We start from the raw sequence: 25,210 nt of genomic DNA, 5'->3' as shown, positions 1-25,210 counted from the left end.
TTGTGCTGCTGCCAGTCAGCGTGAAGGAAGATGAAGGACAACAGACAAGGAAGAGGCAGCCAAAAGAGGAAAAGCAAGGCCTTAAATGGAGAAACAGCAGTACTCACCTACTTCTGTGGCTACAGATGCAATGATTTTGTCTGCTGTCTTGCAGTCTGAGAACAATTCTGTCATCAGGCCTGAATGTTTTATACTCAAAGACGGATCCTTGTCCTGACAGTGGTTCTGAGCAAGCAGGAATAGGAGTAATGCCATAAGTGTCCTTGATATCCAATCCCCTTACACATCAGTTGAAGCAATGGCAAGCTATGGCATCTCAATTTGCATTTCCAGCCTCTTTGCTTCTTCGGTAATACCAACTGACACCCTTTTTTATCCCCCCCTGTTATAAAAGCCACTTTCCTCAGGAATTTTTTATTCACTCTTAGCTTATTGATGAAAGCATAATAGTGTTCCTTGAGCTAAACCACACAGGGCAGCTTCATCCCCTGACAGCTCTGTAGAACCTCAAGCTTGGAGATGCTGAACTCTGCTGGAACTTTTCCAGGCACTTCAGTTACTTCAACCCTTTCAAGCTCTTTATAATGCTGCCCCCAGCTATACTCCTTGTATTTATTGATCACTTTCCTTCCAAATTATGCTGATATTAGCAAACATTGATTAATAACATTTACATTCCTTTCTCCTTAGAGTTTCAAGTCACTATTTAAGTGTTAGTTTCTAGTTATGCTCCTGGAAGGAGCTCAGCAATCTCAAAGTTACTACATTTCTCATGCAGGCGCATTGTGATGATGCTGTTGATCACCATGACTGATCAGTCCTGAGCTCCTGGTTGATGCTTTCTGATTCCCAAGTGGTTATAAGCAGTATTGCTTGTAAAATGGTTCATAAGATCAGAACTATCAATTGCTCTTATCTGTTAACAGGTGATTCACTACAACCCCTCAGCAGAGGCTCCAAACAGCCTCTGTAAGAGAGATTTTAACTCTCTATCTTATATTTTTCAGATCCATTCCTCAAATACCAATATAGCATTATAGTGGCACAGGAGATAATGTGCAATTAAATATAAACTCATTACAGGCAAAAAAGAACCACACTCTTTACAAGACAAGTTCTGTATATGAGCACTGCCCTCTGCTGCTCAGGGATTTTTGTTAAAACAAAGTTAATTAAACAAGTTTCAGTATTTGTGTTTAATTAAAATGTTGATACAGGTTTGTCTGTGAGAAACCAGCCCTGGAGCTTCTTGCTTTAAAGAAAAGCCCTTATTTATCACTTCTTGCAAACACAAACCAGCTGTGTTCTTACAGCAGCAAAGCAACCTTGTTTTTTGTCAAGCACATAGAAGATGCATGCACCTTCTCAGGCAGAGAAGTGGTAAAGAAAAATATACTTTTAAGCAATTACAACTTTCAGAGCTAACCTTGAAATCCTTCAGTCTGAATTGGGACCCCAGGGAGACAAAGAAATAGAATGATTTCAAGTTGTGAGGCTGCAAAAGAGCACCTCTTCCCAAAACAAAGGCAACAAAATTGATCCAAGATACTCCCTGGTGTCCCCACTGCTAATGATGACATTTGGGCTCCTCAGCCAATGGAGAATTTCAGCACAGCCCCAACCAATTGGGGAAAAGGAAGCACTAGAAATGGCCTCTGGGTCAGTTGGGAGCCTTGTGTCTTAGAAGGGTTTACTGCTTCTCTAAGGAAGAGTGACTTTTTGTTGAGAGAAGGAGAGCTTGGAAGCCGTTTGTGTCTTTTTTTTTTTTTCATATTGCAGGTGAATTTTTTTAGTGTTTTTTTTATTGCCTTTATCTTGGGGATTTGTTGGTATTAGCTCTTGTTTTGCTTTCATGATGTCTTGCTATGTAGATGTAAGTAATGGATTATAGAAGAATATTGGCTTTTAGAAGCAGTATGTCTGCTTAAATTATCAGTTTGGTTTGGAGAGCCCTATTAGCCAAGTTAATGCATGTTCTATAGAGCATGTGAATGCTTTCATTGCAAGCAAACTATTATGTGTTTTTTTTCTTAAAAGATAAAGATAGCTTTCTCTTGTGCTACATTTATTACTTTAAAAATGCTTGGTTCAGCTGTTAAGCTTTTAGGTGGGAAGCCTTCTTTTTTTTTTTCCTTTGGGTTTTTGCTGTGAAGCTTGCTCTGATATTTGTTTACTGAGTGGTAGGGGACTAAGAACTCAGCTGCTGAACTGGAAAGCAGTACTTGTTACAGTTTAACAGCTTTGGTTTTATTAGGGCATGTGATGAGAGCACTGCTAATGCTCTGGAGCTGTACCTGATGAAGTCTCACTGCTTCTGTGTTCTGAGAGCAAAATCTGCAGTGCAGGCTGAAATATTCCATGTTCCTAAACTTGCTTAGCTTGCAAATTCTGCTATGTATCAGAGATGAAGGGGTTTTCTTTTCAGTATGCTTCTGTGCCACTGTCATAGCTCTTGAGTAACTACTTCATTATATTAAAGCATGGTTTCTAAAACTTCCTTTCCTATCACTGTGGCTATGATGATAGAAGGAAATTCTAGTACCTTTCACTGTGAGAGGCATGTGGTTAGCAAACTTGCTTTTAACATCTTGTTAACCATGTGGTAGTACCTGTAGAGGGTGGATATGTTAACCCTGGCTCCTGGCCTTGCAACTAAAATGCTGGGGAAGTTTTTCCCTCCCCTCTCTCAATGTACTGTAGTACTTAACTAAGAGAAATAGTACTTCAGAGATGCTACTGGCCTGAGAGCCACTTAATATCTCTGACTGTGATTACTGCAGAGTACCTGCTATACAGATTGTTTTTTACAATTTTTACAGATTGCCTATTCTGTGGAGTTAGCTATAGGTAGTTACCTATTAATTATGTGATGTACCAGCCTTGAAAAACAAGAGTGTGTATATATATTATTTGTGTATATATATCTGCCTATGTGATATTTTGGCCTGTGTGCTTATAGTGCTTAGTTCTATAAGCAGTAGACAGTTAGTGCTTCCTTTGGGTAAGTTAACCTATTGAGTGGTAAAGGGATTTTTTCAGGGCCCATACTTAAAAAACTGGATTTGTTTGCACCTACCACTTAATCACATGTGCAGTGACTTCACTGCAGAGGAATTCCTTTGGAGTTCTTAGCTAAATTGATCCTGACTGTGTAACTGTAGGGCCTTGTGAAAGTATGTTTACCAGACCTAGAAAAGGCTAGAAGCAATAGTTAAAACTTGGTTTACTTGGCTGTTACCTTGAGTAGAATGAGAGCTGGATAACTGCAGTCAGTAACTTCTTTAATTCACTCTCTTGCATGGAACCAGCACAGGAAGGAAATGTCTTATCCTTGATTTAAGGACACCTCCCCATAGAAACTGGACTGAATTATTTCAGATTGCATCCTGGAGAAGTTCTTTCTCTATAGAGCCATTTCTGTATACTCACTGCTTAATGATCACAAGATTATGAAAAATGTGCAGATACTGTGTAGTGTTCAGCTTTAAGCTGAACATTAAGATGTGATGTTTGGGTGTGGCTGTTTTCTGCTTTGTTATGGCATGTCTTCTTAAACCTGGTTTTGGGATGGGGGGGGGGGGGGAGGCAAAGCCTTTTTAATGTTAATTTAAAGGCAGAGCAAAGGGCTGGGGATTTATCATGCAGATAGATGCCAGAAGTTGGATTGGCTCAGCTGGGGGGAAGCACAGGTTCTGCCCTCTCTGTTCCTGCAAGCATCTCCCCTGTAAGCTGGCAGAGGGGCTCAGAAAGCTCTGGTCTCTTCCCCTCAGACACTAGTGAGGGCTCAGCAAAAGTTCAGCAGCAAAGTACAGAAGCACCAGACCTCTCATTGGGCTGCAATTCCCAAACAAGCTCAGCTTTGTCAAGACCAGGAGCTTTCTGGAATATGCGTGGGGATGAGAAACAAATAGCACAGGGTGAGTGTTGCCTGACACCGGGAATCCAGCTGACAGCTTGTCTCCTCCTCTTTTTCAGAACAAGAACATGGGGGACAGGAGACCAGCAAAGGAGACAGAGCCCAGGGCTGCTGCTTGCTGTCTGTTTATATGGAGCATGAGGAATGAAGCACAAAGACTGAGGACTTTTTGGCGGTGGCCAGCAACCTCGCCTGTATCCCCTCGAGATTTGGCCAAGGCTGGCTTTTTCTATATTGGTCCAAGAGATGAAGTACGGTGTTTCTGCTGTAGTGGTGTCCTGAAGGATTGGGCACCTGGTGATAACCCAGTAGCAGAGCACCAGAAATTCTTCCCTTCCTGTAAATTCATTTGTGGTGAGGCTGTTGGGAACCAAGAGATGCAGCCTCCTCAGGAAGCCACTGACACTGTGGATGGACAGGTCGTCAGCCTTTTGCAGGGGGTGGAAAGTGAGGAGGCAGCCCTTCCCTGTCAGCCAGAATACCCAGCGATGGTAACAGAGGAGGCGAGACTATTGACATTTCAGAGCTGGCCACGATACCCTGCCATGCATCATCAGGCACTAGCTAGAGCAGGATTCTTTTACACAGGTAGGTGCTCTGGGGACATGCGTTCAACTTTGATCCAAGTTAACTTTTAAAGGTGTTGCTGTGTTTTATTGCTCATACAGATACTTGCAAGTATGTGTAGCATAGTTAGAAAGCCTATCCTTCCTTCAGCCTATGCTGCTTCACTTGTTGCCTATGTAGAATTCACTACTATGTTAATTCCTGTTTGAGTACTGAGGGGCCCACTAATAAGTGAATTCCCTTACTAGTAGGAGTGGGAAAAGTGGCATCTTTTAAACAGTTCTTTACTGGCAGAAAAATGTGTTTTAAGGTTTATTGAGTCTATTTGTTACTTGCACTTCTAAAAGGACTTGAAGCACTCGCTTGGTATGTTTTGTGTAAGCTTAGTCTTTAATTGAAGCCTTCTCTTCTCAAAAACCTGAACCTGAAGGTAGTCAGTCCATTCGGCTGTCACTGGCTTTAAGGACTTTGGACTGATAGAAATAACAAAGATCCTTTTTTATGAGGAAAATGGGTAATACTTATGCATCTGAATATCATTATTTTTATCCTTGAGAAGGCTTTGCTGCTTAGATAGCAGGTTTGTAGAAGTGCTTTTCCCTGCACTGACCAGGCAGGAAATATTTACAGGACATTAATGCTTGACTGAAATTGAATATTGGGGGAACCCTTCAGTTCTTTGAAAGCTGCTGATAAAGTGATTTCTGTATGACTTCCATATAGAAGAATCTATTTGTTTGTATTACACATCAGTCAGATATGGAAGGAAGTGACAGGCAGGGTGCATAAACTAAAGATGCCTCAGCAGAAACCAACCTCCTCATCCTGAACTCCTTGCACTCTTGCTGAAGCACAACAAGCCTGACCCTGGGGACTCATTAGGCAGCAGCAGTGTGACATGGCACTCCCCTGTGGTCACTTGAGCAGAACTCTGGAACTGAGCACTTGGTTTAAGCCAAACTGTGCTCTGAGATGAGAGTGTTTGGAAAACCATGTCTGTGACCCAAACTCAGTGGTGGCTTTTACTGATGCTGTTGTTCAATTGCCCTTGAGGTAGGGCATTTGTAGGTAGTGCTTAACTGTGGTTTTAATTGCTTCTGGCTATGTCTGCTGGGGGTTATGGCAGATTGTGGTGAGGAAATGAGTATAGGTATAATTAAGTACATTTCTAAATGCAGGCAAGAAGGGATTGGATAGTTGTGTGCATACATGGAAGCTGTGGGGCTCACATGCAGGCTGCCTGTTAGCTTGTGATCCAGTTCTAGAATCATCTCAACCAGCTGCAGCTCTGGGAGTTCAAACTCTCATCAGATTTCCTGCCCTATCAACTTGCAGTGTTGAAGTGTCATGTGCTCATCTGTTCTGTCCAGTAGCCTGTTTTGTGTTGAATCTCTCCCCAGGTTCTCATCCAGGGCTAGTAGAGCGTACAGCATCTCGGATGTCAAATAATCTCTTGATGTCTTTCAGGACAAGGTGGTGTAATGAGGTGCTTTTACTGTAATGGAGGATTGAGGAACTGGCAGATTGAAAGTGATCCTTGGTGGGAACATGCCAAATTGTTTCCAGAGTAAGTCAGGTTTGGTTGACAGATGTCTCCTGTTGCAAGACCAAAAGATGCCATGTGTTCCACCCTTCTTTTTTCCTTCATAAGAAGGGGGGAAATTATGAGCCTCTTACTGTTGCTCTTTATATATGGAGTGGGGAAAACCCATAATATGCCATCTTTAATGAATATAGCAGTTTGCTCATAACCTGATAGCACCCTTTGCTTCTAAAATTCAAACTCCTGTTGCTTGAGATATCCTGTACTAATGTGTTTCAATCTTTCTGCTTATAGGTGTGAATTCTTATTGCGGTCAAGAGGGAGAGACTTTGTTAGCAGTGTTCAGCAGTCCCTCTCTAACACCCAATTTCCAGTGAGTCAAGACTTTTGTGTGTAGTGGATATGGTAAATAGGGGGAGTTCTGAACTCATGTTGTTTTTGTGACTATCATTTTCAGAGAGATTCCAGGGGTCAGACTGAACAAAATCCACCTGCTTCCCAAGGTCAGTGCTGTAATGACATAGTGGCATCTTCTGTTCAGGGTGGTGTAGTCCTGCTGCTTCTACCCCCTCCCCCCCAGCTACTGTGCATTCTGTATACTTGGTGTTTGTGAGATGTTTTGATCTTCTAGAAGCTGTTTCACTTTATTTCTTAGGAAATGGTCTCTAGCACAAAAGTAAAGCTGCTTGTTCTTGTGAGACCTCTTAGTCTAAGACAAGCAACATTTATTCTAGATTGTCATGTGATTATTTTTTTTGGGTGCTTGCCTAACCTTCCTGACTTGTACATGCTCTTGATGTTGTGTCTGTAGTCTTTCACACCATAGCATTTTAAGCATCCTTGTTAGGAGACCAGGGAACAGCTAGAGGGTCTGGTTGTTCATGACAGTATTGATCCTGGGGATTATTTGCATTCATCAGTTGTGCCTGGGAATTGAAGTAGGTGAAATTTGGCTTCCATAACTGGAAAACTGATATTTATCATCCTCTTGAAAAGTCTATCCAAGAGGATGAGCTTAAAGACTGAGTCCTTTGAATGGACTGACAGTTCAGTTTCCTGCTTCTGTCTCTATTGATGAATGGTTGAGCTAGATATGAGGTAGGAGATACTTCAATTGGGATCTTCCACTTCATCTTCATGAAAGCAATTTTGAGACTTCTGGGATGTGATAACAAAAATAAGGCTTCTAGACAGGGGCCAAACATGAGAGACTTGGTTCATTGGTACAGTAGAATAAACCATAAAAAACTAGTCTCTTGCTTTTAATGAAATTGCTTTTGACTTTCTTGTGAGTTGTATTTGGAAGTAAAAACTAAATCTGGATGTTGCTCTAGTTATACAGATAGCTTGTGGAATGTTCTATATCATATTAATGCCATTTGATTTAAAACAGCTTCAAGCTTCAGCTACTTCTTCCCCAAAGTTCAGCCTTTTTGGTAAAGTATTTGTTCACTGCTTTACAGAAACTCTGAGGAGCTTGGTGAATCAGGCTCTTCGCTACCTGGATGAGTTTCTTATGATGTGTAATGTCATTAAGATGGGCTTTGACATCGTAAGCGTGTGTAGGGTGGTACAGAATAAATACCTGAGGACTGGGACTTCCTACATGTCTGAGTCTGAGCTGATCGCTGACCTGCTTCAGGCAGGCAGGGAGGAGAGCAGAGGTATGCCTCACACCCACATACCTGGGGGTGCTTAACCTCTATTTCACTTCACCTTGCATGTCTTGTGGGTCTGCCTTCTTTCCTAAACTGGAATTAATAGTAGAGGCCTGCCTTTGTTTGAGAGGCTGGGAATGAGTTTCTGCTTTAAAGAAACGTGAGGGAGCTGTGATTAGTAGAGTTATCAATGACTGTATCTGCCTGCAGTGGGCTATGGTATAGATAGCCTCAATGTTTTCTGCTGTAGACTTGCTGTAGCAGACAGAGGAGGCTTGTGTGCAATTTCACACCTGATGCAATTGGCTGAAGCAAGACCTCTTGGATAAGTATTCCAAGCCTATTTAAAACTGAATCAGTGACTTAATCAAAAATAGCAATATTTGTTTAGATAATACATATTCTCCTTATCTGTGTCTGTCTTACCTGTGTTGTGGAGTCAGCCAAGTGAAGTTTATTTGAAGATGCAGTTGCACACAGGCTTTCTCTGGTAGAAAGTCTGCTTTGCAAAGCTCCTGTCTCTATATGTTATGGTCTGCTATTTCTTTAGCTAAAGCAAAAAAAAAAAAACCCAAACAAATTTCCACAAACCAGAAGTGGGATTAAATAGTAGCACAGGAGCAGGAATGAGCAGCTGATGGCTCCTGCTGTTTGATAGATGAACCAACTTTGAGGGAACAATGGGATGTGGACATGTCTTGGTAGGGAGTTTAAGTGTGCATAGTGATGGAAGCACCACAGAGGGTATCTTCACCAGGCTGTATGTGAAGTTAACAGCAGAGTAAAGGGGCTACTGAAATCAAGGCTATTTCCTCTTTGTAAACAGCACTGACATCTTCTTTCCTGGTTATGCAGATGCTGCTCAGGGAGACGCTGAAGCATCAAGTTCAAGAGAAGAAATGCAGTCTGTGCAACAGAGAGAAGAATCAGGTGCACTGGGCTGACAGGGGTGGTGAAATTGAGCCTAGGCACAATTGGGATGGGTTTTCTAGTAATCTTATTAATGATCATTATATTTGATTTTAATGCTGAAGGGAAACGTGCACTTGAATGGTAACTGAGCAGAGACCCTTATTCAGGGTTTAGAGTTCCACTGTGGTGGAAAACTGTATTAAAGCTTCAGTTTATCAGGGCAATTTACACACTGGTAAAACATGTTGCTGGACTGAGCAGGGACAGATCATGTGTAGATAAACCAGACTCTGTAATAGCTGTAGCTTCACAGCTTAAACAGAGCTTGTGTGAGAGGTAACTTCTGCCATCTTAAGTCAGTCTCTGAATGAAGTGCTGAGCCACTTGCAATGTGACTCTCTAAGATGAGAGGGCAGTCCCTTTGGGGCTGTTAAAATACTAAAGCTTGGGCTTTTCTTTCTTTTTTGGGGGAAAGATGAGCCTCGGCTGAGCGCAGAAGAACAGCTCCGACGCCTGCTAGAGGAGAGGGTGTGCAAAGTGTGCCTGGACAAAGATGTCTCAGTTGTGTTTGTTCCTTGTGGCCATCTGGTAGCATGTAGGGAATGTGCCTTCAATTTGACGTTGTGTCCTGTCTGCAGAGCAGTCATCCAGAACAGAGTGAGGACTTTCATGTCCTGAACCATGATGTACCAAAGGAGAAAGATAAGTCCATACAACCCATTCATAATGTAGCAGAGGAAGGAACTAAGTAAATAGTTTGCTGGAGCAATCCTATTTGCAGGGTAGCTTAGCATAAGTGTAACATCTCACCAAATGTGCCTCCTATATATGCACAGTGTTTCTAGTAAGAGCTGCTCATTTGCTGTAGTCCTGCTAATCCTGTTGCAGGACTGCTCCAGAAAAACTCTGCTGGTTCCTTTTGTCCTCTAAAAAGAAGCTTTTGTTGATGGATTTTCCTTCTCCAAATTCTTGCATTCTCACATGAATCCGTGCTCTGTGTTGAAATCAAAGGCTGTTTTCAGTAGACTCTGGTTCTTTTTCACTCACTTAGTTGTTCAGAGGTTATTCTGCCAGCTTTGGTGGCTTCCTTCAGTCAGTCTGAGTCAAATGGCTGTCTTTATACAAAATGTGTTCCATTGCTCATGAGTATTCTAGTCTCAATGTATTGTGTGGGAAGGAGAATATAGCTTTTCCTTCTGAGCAATTTGCTGTCTTCCCCCCCTTGTTGCCTTGTTGAACTGTCAGTTGACAGAATGCTTCAGTAATACTCAAATCTGCATAAGTGTAAGTGAAAAGCCTGGCCTGTAGTAGCCTTTTCAACCTTTTTACTCCCAGCTGACTGCCCCAGACAGAAGACGACAGCCTCTTTGATGGTCAGGGTCACTAGATGATCTCCTGGGAGCTTCTTAGAGCTCTTTCCTGTCTGGTGGGTACTATTCTCATAGAAGGTAACTATGGAAACTTACCTTTTTAGGACATCTAGTTGCTGGCTAAACTGATATTTCTTGTTTGAAATAGAACATTCTATTATGTAATCAAAAAGAGGAAGTTTTGTCAATCTATAGTTTAACTGCTGGGGAAAAGAAAGGTTTGGTTTTTTTTTTTTAAATTAACTGTTCTTTTTCATGGAATAAAGTTGTTCTTTTGTTTTGCAGAGCTCTGAGTATCTGATTCTAACATATTGCCCTACTGGGGAAGGGAGTGTGGTGGTGTCCTGAAATGTTAGAGTAGCATCAAGTTGTAGATTGCTTCTGTCCTTCAGTATTAGATGGGCATGAGTGAAAGAACTGTTCCTACCATCCATTAGCTTCCTCTGGAATTCACAAGGCAGCATCTGGGTTCTCCAGACTACCTGAAGTGCAGAAGAAGGGGTAAGGGGTACAGGAGGATAAGGACTGATACATGAAGCTATGTAAGTAGGGAATAATTCTACATATGAATTCCATGCAGAGTTTTGGTACATGGCTCTTAAACACAATTGTGGAGACTGGAACACTGCCTCTTGAGTTGATTTTTCTTTGGTTCCAGGCCTGGATACCAAACAGGGTTATGGGCTTGTTGCTGAGTACCTTTTAAGGTGTTAGTTATCCTTGGGCCATGTGGAAGGACATATCTTGCCTTCAGAAGAAGGTAATATTAATGCAGCTCTTGGCAAAGAGGAGAAAAAATACTAGTTGTGCAGTTTGAACTCTCTAACTCTTGGAGGAACTAATTTGTGGGTCTTTGCCAGGCAGCAGCTTTCATAGGGAACAGAATTGCATCACTGCCAGACTAGGTATTGTGTCTGGGTTCAGGCTCTCACTGGTTTTATTTTGCCTCTAAGTAACAAAAACAGTTTAAGCAGAGGTGCTAATCTGATACGGGAAAACAAAACCAGCTTAGGGTTGGAGTAGTGTTATTTCCTCCTAATATTTAGCTCTGTGGCTGGAATCTTGCCTGAGCATCACCAGGACTCCAAGGCTTTGAATGTACCAGCTGTTTCTGGTGATTCTTTTGTATAACACTTAAATTGTGACTTTTCCACATCTGGAAGGATGGAGCCTTTTTCTATGGGAAGGTTTCCTCTCAGGAACGTGGGCTGGGCTAGAAGTATCTCAAGTGCTGCCTATCCCCAATAGAGGGCACTCCGAACATGGAGATAAGGGAACCCCCTGGAGCAGACCTTCGGCTGCTCCTTGTTACCATAGCACACTGGAGATGTGAGTCTCCTTTCCCGGAACAGGGTTATCGCATGACCTCACAGCACTTAGGATAGGTCTGGCACAAGCAGGCCAGGAGGAAGGTTGTCGCAGCAACAAAATCAGTTGCTTTTACTTTCTGAAGGAAAAATACCTCCAGAAGCGATATTTACTCACAGCTTCACCCTATTAGAACTCAGGATGTCAGGGTTGCAGTGAGTATCTGGAAGGAAACTTGCACAGGAGCAAAAATTATTGTCTTAGTGCTTCTGCTCTTGGGTTTCTAAAAGAGGATTTTACTTCCAGGGCTCCTTCTGCAAGAAGGTTGCATCTTTACCTTAGTACTTAATGGTTAAATCAGGCAAGACAAAGAATTGCAATAGAACTTGGAACGTACCAGCCAAAGAATGCCACAGATGGTGACAAGTGCTCTGTCTCTGCTTGACACTTCACATGCTGGGAGATGGAGCTAACAAAACTGCATTGTTTATTGTTTTATTAATTGCTGCAGCTCATTAATGCAACTTAATTACACTTATATTCCCCCTTTCCCTCAGCCCATTCCCTCCCCTCAAAATTATCCTGTCACAAGAAAACCCATCAGGATGGTGCCAGTCTTGTGCCTGGAATAAGAGCGGCTGCTCGGTGAAGAAGGCAGGTACAAAAATCTATGATCCATGAAGAACTAGGTCTCTTCCAGTGTCCATTAATAGGCTTCAGCTGTGTATGTGGCTACACCATTGTTAATTTTATGTAGATGGGCAAACCCAGAGTATGTTGCAGCTGCTCTGAGAATGGCTTGGCATGTTGAAATGGGGCGAAGCGCCATGCTGAGTAAAGATTTGGTGGTTGTACTAGATTTTAGCTGTTCAGCATTATAGGAGTTAAGTCACTGAACACTGAAAACCAGGACAAATACCTACTGCTAAGGTGCTGTCCATGTCTAAAGAATAGAGAAATGAGGAAGGGAGTCCTGGATGGGGCAGGGGAGAAGGGAAGAGTTCTCATCTATAACTTAAAAAAAAAAAAAAAGCCTAAAGAACTCAAATGTAAATAGCCCCAACCTAGTTCTAGCCAGGCAGGGAGGAGATGAAGTTGTGTTAGGGGGTTTTAGGCTCTTTTCAGAACAAGGGAAAAAAGGGGTAGAAACTAACTACAGAACACATGAAATGTCCTAGGGTATTATGCAGTGCTTCCTCCTTTATGGATCCATGGTGCAAGGAAGCAGCTCCGACTCCACCTGTATCCCTTGAGAGAGGCTCTTGGTGAACATGTTCTGCTAGAGGTCTTCAGGCCTGTGCCATTTATCATCTGGTACCACCAGACTATGGTAGGAATGGTTCATCAGGGCACTTGGAAAATTAAGCCCCAACCTCATGGCCGTTCTTCAATGTACATTCATTGCAGTTGGAAAGAAGACAAGGAACAAAAAATGGAATGGAGTTCACCATCCTGCATTTCCTCTGCCAAAGATCCAGGCCACAGGGCATTATTTCCTGCAGCACCTTTGGAGTGCAAGGTTTATCCATCCTCTGGCTCCTCTTTACTTATGCAGGCCTGTAGGGAACGGGAAAAAAGTGAAGGTAGGGCATCAGTATGGAGCAAGTACTAAGTTGCTTACTTAAGACTGTAGAAATGGCGTTGAAATAATTAAGACACTTTTTTCCTTTCTGTGTTTTTAAATATGATTGACTACAGATGAAGAGTAGGATTGAGAGCTCAGAAGTAATGTGGTTAAGTACTCTTCAAGCCTGGGAAGAATGGTATACCAGACCTGAATGTACTGCAGTTAGACTAAGGAATAGGTAGGAGCTAGTGTTAGATGTGTGTACCTTCAGCATTTGGAGCTACCTAAAATTTGGTTAGGATTTTAAAAGCTATGGTTCATCTCTAGAATCAAGCAGCTTCTTGGAATTGCAGTGATGTGCTTCTTGTGTAGGTACAGCAGTATGAGCAGATCTACTTCTTTAGCCAGCAGTGAAGATGAGTGAATGTTTTCAGCTGAAACATCACCTCTTAAAGATGCAGCTTCAGGTTGGTCAAAACAGTTTGCAAATTCATGTTGGTATTCAGCAAATAGTTTGTTTGGACAAATGTCTACCTAGAAAGAAAATCAGAATCACTGTGTGTTTTCTCTCCTCAAATGAGCTGGATTTTTCCTATTCAGGTATAAGTTTCCTTTGTAAAGTATTCTGATCATCAAAGTTTGAAAGGAGTGGAGGAAAAGTAATCCTCAAGGAGTTCCCCCTTTCTCTCCCCCAGTGTTTCAGACCGGATTTTGAATTGGAGAACGTTGTCTGTCATTTGGTCTATTGAAGAGCCTACTTTTACCCTATAACTACAGCCTTGTTGTATGGGGTGTAGTCCTTTAATGCTGCTTATGGCTACCAGACTGCCCCACAACAGAATTGATCAGGGAGTATTACAGTGAGCAATTGCCAACTGGAGCCTGAGATCAGTGAATTAATCCACACCTCCTATTGCTGCCCTGTCAATACTGAAGTCTACAGCTGGTAAAAGTCACACCCTTTGTTACCATCTTGCTCTTTCCACTGGTAGATCTGAGGAAAGGGAAGTGGGTGAAATCTGGCTATGCAACTAAATTCAAAGCTTTTAAGCCATTAATGTAGTACTTGAGGTGTCAGGTCAGTGAGTGTTATGGACTGGAGCCTCATAACTGTGCAGTTCACTGCTTGGCCTTACAAAGAGAGTCTTAAACAGCAGGAAGAGCTATTGCTCATCTCTACCCCTTAAATAAATAGGGACTACCTCCTGTCATCTGGCAGGTTCTTGATTTAGCACTAAATCACATACAGAATCATGCTTTGGGGCTATTCTGCTTTATAATTGAGATTGCACAGGGCTTCTTTCTGAAACAAATCAGAGAATGATGTCAAAAGCCTGAATGGATGCAGGAGGCAGGAAGTACTGACAAATGATCCTGATGTTCTGGGCCTTCTCTCTTGGCAAGTACATGCTGGGTACTGGGAGATAAGAGCTTTAGTCAGACACTTCAAAGTTTTCTTGGTTAACCCTTCCACAGTTCTGAGTGCAAGAAAGCTTCCTCCCCTCAAATGATATAGAAACCTGTAGATTCTTCTACTGCAGGTGAAGAAAAACAACCCAAAGCTGATAGCCTGTCCTGTGCAGCCTAAGAGGGACAGTGATGCAAGCAGGCAGGGCCTGAACTTGAGCTTTTTAGCAAAGAGGGGGGTAAGAGCTCAGCCTTTCCTTCCTGAGAACTCATTGGAAACATTCTCTTTTGGCCTCAGGAGAATACTTTTGGCTTGCAAGATGTGATTTATTATCCTTTAGCCAGCACTTGGACCCAGAAACTCACGCACTGAAGACTTTAATGTATCTTCTATCAAGTTTCCTAATGCATTATTAGTAAATGATTACTGCAGTGCCTTGGTTGGGCAGCAGCAGTGAGATTAAGGTAATTCTATTATATGCTAGAACTTCCAGAGCAATTTTTTTGCTGGTAATTTTGAGTCTCTGTTATTTAACCTTGTGACTTAAATAGGAACTATCACAACCAAACCCCTGGAGTCAATGAAATGTAGAACAGAAGCAGTTGTGGAACTTACAATAGAAATAACTATGTACAAGTACAGTTGTTGCTGTATGAGTGCTGGAGGCGCTAATGGAGAAGAAGCGCATCAAATCATGCCTTTGCAACCAACACTACAAACCTGTTGGTTGATTTTTGTTGTGGCTGGCTTTTAGGAAAGGAAAACCACCACCTGACTTCATAATTCCTGAGGTTTTCCACTAACTGGAGCCTTGCAACTGAAATCAAGGAGGTCAGTGGATTACCATGGTAAAGCTGGGAGATAATAGGTACTTCCAGCCCACAATCCAGTTGTCAGTAGGAGTTTGGGGACATGCTTTTTTCCTCCTGATAGGAGTAGCACAGGTATTTTAAAACCTCTTCCAGTGCAGCAGATGGAAGCTGAAGGCCAGAAATGGGGTGTGCATTTTGAATACTGAGTTTAGGAGCTGATAGCCACTGAAGTAGGAACACAGCAGTTTCCCTTTAGTACCTTTGAACTGTGACAGTATATTAAAAGTTTTCTCACACATAGGTTGTGTGCTTGATCCAGAGGCTGTGGGTATTGGTCTTGGTCTTAAGCTGTGTTCATGGGTTTAGATCAGAGTCCTCTGTGGGGCTTTTAGATCTATGAACATCCATATTGTTGGGGAGACTAGGGAAAAATGCAAGCCAGGACGAGGGAAAGGGCACATTGTGAGGAGAGGGAGGGTGTGATCTCATCAAGAAGGACAGATAAAACTGGAGTGATAGGACAATTCTATTAGGGAATGAAGGAAAGTGATCCTGTTGTTGTAACAGCAAGGCAAGTGCATCACTGGGAGAGCAGCTGACTGCACAGTGGGTGATGCCATCCTAAAATGAAAGTCGGTGATTGCAGTGAGAGCCAAGTTAGTAGTTGCAGAATAGATTTGGGTTTATTCATATTTCCCTCAACAAGAAGGAATTCAAATCACAAAGCCCAGATTCCTGAGCTAGAGCTCTTTGATCAATTGAAGCTTGACCTCAATGCCCCACACTGCAAAACTCGCTGGCACTGTGAGTTGCGAATCTTCTCTAGCTCCCCTTCATACGTGTAGAAGAAAGGCAAGAGCTGGGCTGAAATAAATACACTAAAGTTGCTCTTTGGTGACTGCTGTGAAATTTATAGAGGGTCAACTTATCTGCTGCTCAGCAGCTGCTCTCACCTCCTGTTAGCCAGGAAGAAATATGACATTGTGCTGGCAGAGGCTATCAGTACGTAAGTGATGGTCTGAAGAACAACACAATCACCCGTGTACTTTAGTAGCTTACAGTCTTACTGAGACCTTTGAAGTTTCACATTGACAGTTTCTGTTCCTATTACAGCCTCTCCATAGAGAAATCTTCGTTCATTAAGTACCAGCTTCTTTCACACTAGAATGGGTCATTTTAAGGAAGCAGCAGCTCAAACCCCACGCTATATAAGTGTGATGGTTCTTCAGCATGCTGCTGCATTACGTTAATAAATCAGGGAGCTCCTTCTAACTCCACAGCTTCCACAGACTATGGAAAATTCCATCCCCACTGTGACAAAATGAGAGGGAAATCAATCTTTAGTCTCCTGTAGTATAATGCTATAGAGCCCCCGAAGTTACAGGGAATTTAACAGCTTTGCAAAAGCTGTGCTTCTCTTGTGCTGCAGTAACAAAGTGGGGAGTGAGTCCATACAGCATTAGAGGGACACATCTACAGATCTATTTGAGGGCAGTTTTTCTTCCCTGAGCCCCACTTTTCTCCCATGTCCTTATATCCTTCTTTTTGGCAGGATTCTGGTAACATAATTGCCCCCAAATAGCCTCCTTTAGCAGCTGCTTTAAAAATGCTTGCATGGTGAACCGCATTCTTGCAGCTCAATGTAAAGTGTACCAACACAGCAGATTGAATACTGCTTTAAACAGCTAATACTGGCCTTTATGTCTGAGAATGTCCGAAAGACCCAGCTCTGAAGTAGACAGTGTGAAAGAGAGATCTTGTGTCGTTAGCAGGGGGAGGGATTAGCAGAGGGCAGAAGGTGGAGTTCAACACTGGATCTCTGCGGAGGACAATTCCCCTTTTGGCTTCCTGATCTCAGCTAGATTCCTAAGGAATTCTGCCCCACACATGGAACCCTCTGTTCTTGTGGGCATCTGAATTTAAACAAAACAAAGCAGGTCTGTGCCATCCTACATACAGACCATCTAATGCTCAGTTTATTTCAATTCACTGGTGCGTCAGCTTTGTACCCTAACGTTCCCTGGAAGCACAGGCAGATGCTGGGAGATCTTTTACTCAAGACAGTCAAAGTCTCTGGTGCTGCCATGAGATTACTGGAGGATGACAAAAACGAGGGCAAGTGATCAAAATTGCATGGATGTATAGGGCCGAGTTCAGTTATGACTGTGCAGAGAGCTTGAATACAGCCTAAATAGCTAGATGGTGCATGTATTTTACCCCAGTAAAGATCCTTTCTGTCTGACAGACTCCAGTTTAACCTTGAGACTGAGAATCACGTTCTGCTATTGCTACAGATTACTCTCAGCATCCACTGAGGCTGACTCTTCCTTCCTTACAGCTCCTTTACCTGCTCAGGCACCATTCACTGCTGAAAAGCCTCTCTTGGCTTTCTTCAAGGAAAAGGCATCTCATACTTTGTATGCAATAACATCCTATAGTTGTTCCCACTGCTTCCTATCAAACAGCACTGCCACAAGCCAAGTACAGCAACACCAGCTTCACCCTGGCAACCTGGGGCTGAGCAGAGGCAGTTTCACCCCTTCTGGTGTTCAGTTGGTCATTCCTTCCATGCCTGAAAAGCCTGCTGGAGAAATCGACCTGCAAGGAGGAAAAACCCCAAACCTGTGGCACCCTTGAGCCATCAAACTAAGAGGCACAAAAGCCTCTTAGCACAGGAGGTGATACTTACAGGTATGTCTGCTTGAACAAAAGGTTGGTGGGTTTTTCATTGACATGGTAGAGAGGAAATGGATCAAATCCACCAATGAAATCAACTGAAAAAAAATCAGAACTCAAATAAACAAACAAACATGGCCAGAAAGTTGAAAGGAAACGAAAGGAAAAGTCGGTGCATGTCATGGTATAACACAAAAATCAGTGAGAGAACAGAGGAATGAGTGTTCAGCTATGGATTGCCTGGGGGGAATCTCTGCTGGTACAGACCTCTCTTCTGGGATGGGCAAGCGTGCCAAAGAGGAGCTTCAGCTAACATGAGACTTGAAGCACAGCTAACAAAAGATTCCAGAGAAACCAGAGGGGCTTCCTCAGTCTCTCTGGGCATCACCACCATGCTGTGACTTCACATGAGAACCAGGCAAACAAAGCCCTTCAGCGATGGCTGAAGGAAGGGAGCTGAGGAATGACTCAGGAATGAATGCCAGGCAGAAGCTGGCAACACAGCAACCCCCATGAAGGTTCTACAGTGAAGTGGGAATTTGCTTGCCCCACTTGTCTTCCCTGCAAGCCAGGCAACAGCAGCATTGGAAAACTGCAAATCCCTCATTATCCTCAGCTCTTGCTATTTTTCACATCCCCTCTGCCAACTCCATTGGTTTTAATTGTACACAAGTAGGGACAATGCTTCCCTTCTCCACTATTCACAGAAGAGCAATGTCACTAAAGGAGGAAAGGTTTAAATGACAATTCACTTAGTAACCACAGAAGAATTTCCCAAGTCTCTTAGTTCCCTTGAAATTAGGCCAAGTCTATATTACTGAGCTGGGCAACATAGCCAGGGCCACAGGGGTGTGAGGTGGTGTGATTTGGGACTGACCTAGCAAAAACCTTTCAAATAGATGCAGCTTAGACCCTTTTTGGGTGCCAAGTTAGTGCATTTTTGTTTGGGAGTGTGAAGGCCATCCCGTCCCAATGCCATTTAAAAATAACTGGAGTCACATTAACTGCATAAATGCCTGTTGGGGTTTCTTTCCTGCAGGTGGCACTGCGATTTTAATTTCTAGTTGAAGAGTTTGGGTGTTTTTCAGTGACCAAACAATAGAAAAAATAATTACTGTATATATTGAAAAACCAAACCCAACCATTGAAACATATTTAGAAGCCCAAGAACAACATATTCTCATAAATGCCTTCTTGATGGACAGATTGATGCTGATGCTGTGATTCTGGGACAATTGTCAGTTAACCATAGAATCATAGAATAGTTAGGGTTGGAAAGGACCTTAAGATCATCCAGTTCCAACCGCCCTGCCATGGGCAGGGACACTTCACACTAAACCATGTTAGCCAAGGCTCTGTCCAACCTGGCCTTGAACACTGCCAGGGATGGAGCATTCACATCTTCCCTGGGCAACCCATTCCAGTGCCTCACCACCCTCACAGTAAAGAACTTCTTAATGGGAGAAATCCGTACAGGTTTTAAGCTAACTGGGGGGATAATTCCCCAATAGTTCCAGTGAGACTTGACCTTTTTTCAGCCACTTTGAAAACATTTGAGTATTTTAAAACCAAGAGAGTGTCCAGTTATAAACCCCCAGTTATTAACAATACATTAACTGTATTACCTCTGTTGTGGGATGTCTAAATTAGGAAACCTTAAAGAACTGCAGTTTTCAGTAGCTGGCTAATACCTTGAACAAGTGCAACTCCTGTCATCTGAGCACCCAACCACAGAAGCACTCAAAATCCAAGTCACTTCCAAAAGATCTTAACTGGGGTTCATTGCTGCAATATATTACAGTGCATTAGCACACCTAACAAATTCTTGCCTGCAGTTCAGCATGAAGAGATCCCTATTGCTGTGTTTTCTTATGAGAATCACGTTAGCCTGAGCTTCCTGATGAATGTGTCTCAGCACTTAGAATTCCTGCCTGCTGCACAGCAAAGTGATGTTTAAAGGAAACCACAAATGGAAGAGAAAATTAAAACCCAGCTCGAATTTATTCGGGTCACTGGAAGGATCCACCACTGTGAGTGTGAAATATTGATGCTTTGTCATTGTTAATTATTCAGGCTGGCATTTTAACTCCAAGCTGGGAAGGAAAAGGAATTTGTTAGTGGGGGGAAGAAATAAGCATCCTGAAAGGAACAGCTTCTGTGTTTCTAGATACTGCTTCCTTCCATAAGCCTGCCTTTCCTAACAGAGCCCTACTAGAAGAATGAGCTCTGTCATGTTATTGCTACTCAAGAGGGGCTCAGAACCCTTTGAGCTAATATATGTTAGCTAACAGAACAGCTGTAGGGTAATTTAAAAAATACTACTTGCAATATGGCACCTTTGCTAAGTGCACTGCCAAGCTCTAAAGAAATGATGCATAGAGCCAGCAGAATGAATTCAGGAAGGAAGAGAAAAGCATGAGGACCAGTCAGATAAGCAATGCAGCTCATCTCGCCCCTCTGAAATCAACATTCTTCACATACTTTCAGATATTCAGCCCAAAGCTCTTGTTTTTCAGCTAACATCCACGCCGGCTGCTCTTTACAACACCAAAGCTGTTTGCACAAACCTTAATGAATGTCTTAAAGAAGTTATACTTGGATTGAAAGCCTTTGGATCAGATCCTTATTTGGAGTAAACTGGCCTAGACCCACCACATTGCCAAAAAAACCCCAGACTTTGTGTTTGTTTGAACCCTATGCACCCATTCCTTTGTTTCTGAAATTATTGGTCTCAAAGGGAGTTTTAGAAGGGCAAAAGAATCCAGGACCAGGTTATGGATGTCTGCATAGACCCAAGTGATTCCTCTCTTTGCTCTTCTCTGACACATGTCATAGTGAATGTGAGACACTTAAGAGATTCGTACAACCAACCCAACGGAGTCAGCTCCTTCCTCCTCTTTGTAATTCAAATACAGGACTTCCTCTGCTTTGAAATTAAGTGGTCAGATTGGTCCTTGGCAAGAAATCTCATGCTCTGTTTCATCCGCAGCTTGTGGCATATGATACTCAGCAGGTGCCTGCTGAAGCTGTATTCTTTGTTGTAGGTACTCTTAATTTCAACAGTAATAGTTCAGTAGCATTATTCTTAAACTATATAAGCTTGAGAACAGAAGCTGCCCAGTTCCTCTAAAGCTGAGCCTGAATAAGAAGCCAAAACTAACCTTTTTTGTGCTGAAAGTATAGGAGAATCACAGCATCTAACCCATGACATGAGGAAAAAAAAACCTCACAGTGAAACCAGCTGATCCTTGAAAGGTAGGTAGTGCCATATCACATAGATGCAGAGATGGAAAGAAGTCTGGTGGCAACTCAGTCCTGAGAGACAGACATCTGATAGAGAGATAGTGTTGAATAAAACCTTTGCAAGGGATCTGATGGGGAATACTTACAGCTGTCTTCTTCTTCTGTGAAAACACTAACAACGTAACAGGCATAGACAAAGCCCACCAGCTGGAAAAGAGAGAGAAGAAATCATTTCAGTCTTTTGAGGCCAGTCAAAACCCACTTGGCAAGACTTCAACAGCCAATATTTGCACTTAGCTTAGCAGCATTACTTTAGTGGTGGAGCCAAGTCCTGTTTGCTCTAAGGCAGGTGTAGTCTTAAGGGAGGACACTACATACTGCAAGACCCATCCTCACCTTCAGAGGAGCAGCCTGTTGTGGCTGGAAGGATTGGCCAAGAACATGGGCTGGTTTTGCTGATACTGAAACTAAGTTTACTCTCTGTAAGAGGTGATGGGGATACAGGAGAATACCTTGTGTAACATGTTAGACAGATGCTTACGTACAGGACAGACACACGTACGGGGGTAGGCTTTATTAGCCAAGGTCCAGGGACAAGCACTCCTCAGCTCTGTATTCCTGCTACAAAGGGTATGCACGCTAAGACAGAAATGTAGTTAACCATAAAAATGGTGATGTATGGCAGCAGTGTTCAGAGACACTGAAGTCTGTAGTAACTTAGGCTTAGAAATCAAAACTTCATTGGAAAGAAATCCCAGTCTTACTCTAGGTTTCCGGTTTCTAAGGTTCTATTTTGGAGAATAAACACTTCTGCATGGACTAATCAAGCATTGGGCCTGTAAAGTAAATGGGCCAAAGCACAGTGAGAACCAGGCAAACGACAGCAGTGGTCTTAATTCACAGATTGCATAGGTTAGCAGTACATTGCAGCCTCCTGGGAAGCAGATAGAAACAGGGTAGGAGCAGTAAAACAACAGGGAGCCTCTAATAACAGCTATGGTGTGGCCCTCATGTCAACCCCTTGCTCAGAGTAGTCTTTAGAGCAGAAAACTAGAGTGAACATTAAAAAAAGCAATTTAAAGTAGCCTGCTGCGTCTGTCCTTAACTGGTAGTTTTGTAGAAGCCATGACGCATCAGAACTGCCTCATTCCATTTCAGTAGCAAGTTGTTACTCCGCCTGAATAGAGAAACAAACTTGTGGTACTATGGGAGTTAAGCATTCTAGATCCAGCAGGGATTTATTTTGCTTCTCCTTCTTCCTGTTAATCAAATATCCTCTCCATCCTTCATTTCACATCTTTACATAGCACCCCACTTAGCGAGATCTCGGTTGACAGTAACTGCATTAGGGAAGTTATTGTGAGACGTAATTGTTTTCCACTGTGAGCTCAGTTCTTCTGAACAAGAGTTAGAATGTAGCATGCAGTGACTCACTCTGAGGGAAGACAGAATGATGCATGGTGGGGCTTGAAAAGTAGAGTCCATTCATTTTTAGTATGACAGAAAAAATACATCACACCAGAAAGCAAAAGGCAGATAATGAGATTTGTGCTGGGGAGTTATAAAGGCATTTGCGAGTTCTCCAGCTCTCCCTGACAACACACACCTTGTTGGGAGGAAATGGAATGGTTTTGTAGCATCACTAGACCTTGTATTTCCTTTACTGTTTTCTATAATCATGTGGAAACCAAGCTGGCACTTGCCTTTCCTCTTGGGTGAGCCTCATGGAATCACATCCTCAGTGGAGGAGAGGTGGCTCTATGGGCCCACTCATTTTCCTGCTGTGCATTTATGAAACCAAGGCTGCTTCATGCTGAGTTCCTATGAGGTACAGCAGTCAGCACGTAAAAATAAGTCCTTCTGGTGTGATGCTAAACACAAGGCCACCTGCAATGGCCAGTCTAATTTTACATGCTGCTGTCTAGACTTGCCTCCAAGTATAATCATAGAATGGTTTGGGTTGAAGGGTCCTTAAAGCTCATCCAGTTCCAACCCCCTGACATGAGCGGGGACACCTTCTGCTAGAGCAGCTTGCTCCAAGCCCCTGTGTCCAACCTGGCCTTGGGTGGAATCATTGCTCAGGTTAAAAACACCCAAGAAAACCCGTCAGAACAATGAGAACTTTCTCTTCTCTGCCATCGCTTGTGCCTGGCTGACAGAGATCCCGGGAATAATTCCCACTCCCTGCAGCTGTGGCAGGCTTGGGAAGGTTGGGCAGATCTGGCCATGGTGCTGACACAGCCCCCGAGGCTGCTCCCCATTGCTTCTGCCTTGAAGATGTGCCCTGATTCCAAGGGAAATCCAGGACGGTTTTATCTTTGCCCAGGTTTTCCATCATGCCTCAGAGTAGGAACTTTGGCTTAATATCCATGCAAAGTGTTAGCCCTAAATCTATTCACTGTTATTATACTCTATAACATGCACCCAAAATGTTCTTTTTTATTTCTCTTTCTAATCCATTCCTTTTTTACACGTATTTCATCAATACAAACTTGTTTAATAGCACTTCTTATTCAGAGAAGTTTTGCTGCTCTTGTGACCTGGCCAGAGTAGGAGAATTTCAGTGCAAAGAGGGAAGAGACATACAACATAAACGTGAATTGCATTGGTATAGGGGCTGACCTAAATCATGACTAAACCTACAACCTCAGGGATGAAATGAACTCCTGGCACTCCCTAGGTCTCATCTTCTGCATGAATTATGAATAGAGCTGCAGAGGAGAAATGCTGCTCCTGTTGTCTGCTCATTTTCACTGGAAGAGTTGCTAGAATGTGGGATGGGCAGGCTCCAAGAGACACCAGCAGCTCCCTTCTGACTGCATCCTTGATGAAGACGTATCGGCCCCCAACATCACCAGGCTTAGCAGTTATTAAGACAGAACTGAAAGCCTCAAAGGCCAAGAATTTAGCAGTCATTTCACTCCTGCTCAAAGTGCCACTTGGTTGCTGATTTCTGCATGAAAGAAGGTTTTAAGCTCTACTCTCCCAGGGAAATAGTAATAACTCTTAGATTTTGCAAAGCTCTGTAGGGGAGGTGGAAGAGGAGGGAAAACGTCAGTGATGTAAAATGACACTAAGCTATTGCTCTAATTCCCCAAAGAATGTTCTTAGGATTTAGCCTGTGCTGCTGTTTCTTTACTTGTTCTGTGTGTTCAGTACCAGCTTCCTCCAGGCTGCAGAAGTATCCGATTTAGGGTTTTATTAGGAACACATGTTGTAGGCAGGTGTGTTCAGTCAGTCTGTCAGCCTGGGAACACACATGAACAATAAAGGACAGAGCTGGGATGTCCCAAGCATTCTGCAGGCAAATAAACGGCAGGAGAGACAGGAAGAGACAAGTGTGCTCAAAGGGAATGAGGAAATAAGTCTATAAATCCTTGTGTCCCTCAGTCATCTGAAGTTAACTTTTTAATAGTGAGTTGAAAAGTGTTCATAGAGCAGCATCACTGAAGTGCTGGAGCCAGAAAGGCTGAATTACAGCAGGATCTACAGAAAGGGACCAACTGGCTGCAAGCATGCACAGTATGTGAAGGATGGGAAGGCAAAGCTTAGCAGGAGGTCCTGCTGCTTGTGTAAGATCTCAGTTTTAGTCTGCATCTGTCCTAGTGAAGATTCTGGGCTCTTCAACTTTTCTCTCTGCCATTGGTTTTTCCACCACAGAGAATATGTGCAGAGTCTCCTCCTTCAGGGCAGGTATATTCTAGGTTTCACTTCAGATCAGTACTAATGAAGTGTGTGTGCTCTGATCAGTGTGAGAGGGGGAAAATGAAGAGATCTCTGCTGCAAGAAAGCAAAAAGCCAGCTTGCGAGAGAGCTTCTGTGACCAGATAGCTAAAAAGAGGCAATCAGAATCCTTTGATTCCTTGACCTTCTTTACTCTTTGGATGCAATTACCACCGCTGAAAATCTAGCCTCTGCCAACAGCAAAGCATCACTTGCACATTGCTTCTCACATAACATCTGCTGTCAAGGCTTGTGCTGCCGCCTTCCTGGGAACCTTCCAACCTGTCAGTCTGAGTGAAAACAGCAGACAGGCGGGCAATGAGTTCTCTCTGTTGGAAAGACATTTCCAATTTCCATCCCATTCAATAGAGCCTCAGGAAATGCCCAACCCTCCCCACTCCCAGAACTACCATATGGACAGCCCAGAGCTATGCCAGGTATTGCAGAACTAGAAATCACTCCCCTCCCAGCTGGCTGGCAAGTCAGGGAGATGCAAGATGAATCCTT

The 25,210-nt window shown here is 43.0% G+C and overlaps 2 protein-coding genes across 4 annotated transcripts in view; one reads left to right on the top strand and one right to left on the bottom strand.

Moving 5' to 3' along the window:
- The first annotated feature begins 1,695 nt into the window (after positions 1-1,695).
- On the top strand, positions 1,696-10,252 carry BIRC7 (baculoviral IAP repeat containing 7). The gene is made up of 8 exons (XM_065691398.1): positions 1,696-1,779; positions 3,976-4,504; positions 5,951-6,050; positions 6,321-6,399; positions 6,484-6,529; positions 7,490-7,690; positions 8,540-8,614; positions 9,072-10,252. The coding sequence occupies exons 2-8, from the start codon at positions 3,985-3,987 to the stop codon at positions 9,272-9,274; spliced, it is 1,224 nt and encodes a 407-aa protein (XP_065547470.1). The 5' UTR covers positions 1,696-1,779; positions 3,976-3,984; the 3' UTR covers positions 9,275-10,252.
- Positions 10,253-11,762: 1,510 nt separating this feature from the next.
- Positions 11,763-25,210, bottom strand: part of NKAIN4 (sodium/potassium transporting ATPase interacting 4) — a 48,321-nt gene continuing 34,873 nt past the window's right edge. Inside the window, exons 5-7 of one of the 3 annotated variants that reach the window (XM_065691319.1) lie at positions 21,127-21,187; positions 17,751-17,835; positions 11,763-12,831 (exon numbers count right to left, since the gene is read on the bottom strand). In XM_065691319.1, coding sequence (XP_065547391.1) covers positions 12,822-12,831; positions 17,751-17,835; positions 21,127-21,187 — 156 coding nt within the window. In that variant the 3' untranslated portion in view covers positions 11,763-12,821. The other 2 variants (XM_065691320.1, XM_065691321.1) reach the window with 2 other exon arrangements.

Source organism: Lathamus discolor, chromosome 11 (assembly GCF_037157495.1).
Source record: "Lathamus discolor isolate bLatDis1 chromosome 11, bLatDis1.hap1, whole genome shotgun sequence".
In the NCBI taxonomy this organism is placed as follows: Eukaryota; Metazoa; Chordata; class Aves; order Psittaciformes; family Psittacidae; genus Lathamus; species Lathamus discolor.
The sequence above is the reverse complement of the archived record's forward strand: the minus strand, read 5'-3'. Positions and strand labels throughout refer to the sequence as shown.

Excerpts from the sequence above, each read along its gene's own strand:
- BIRC7 (XM_065691398.1), top strand. The coding sequence starts at position 3,985 with ATGGGGGACAGGAGACCAGCAAAGGAGACAGAGCCCAGGGCTGCTGCT. Across the intron at positions 4,505-5,950 it reads AGCAGGATTCTTTTACACAG|GACAAGGTGGTGTAATGAGG; the intron begins GTAGGTGCTCTG and ends GATGTCTTTCAG. Across the intron at positions 6,051-6,320 it reads CATGCCAAATTGTTTCCAGA|GTGTGAATTCTTATTGCGGT; the intron begins GTAAGTCAGGTT and ends TTCTGCTTATAG.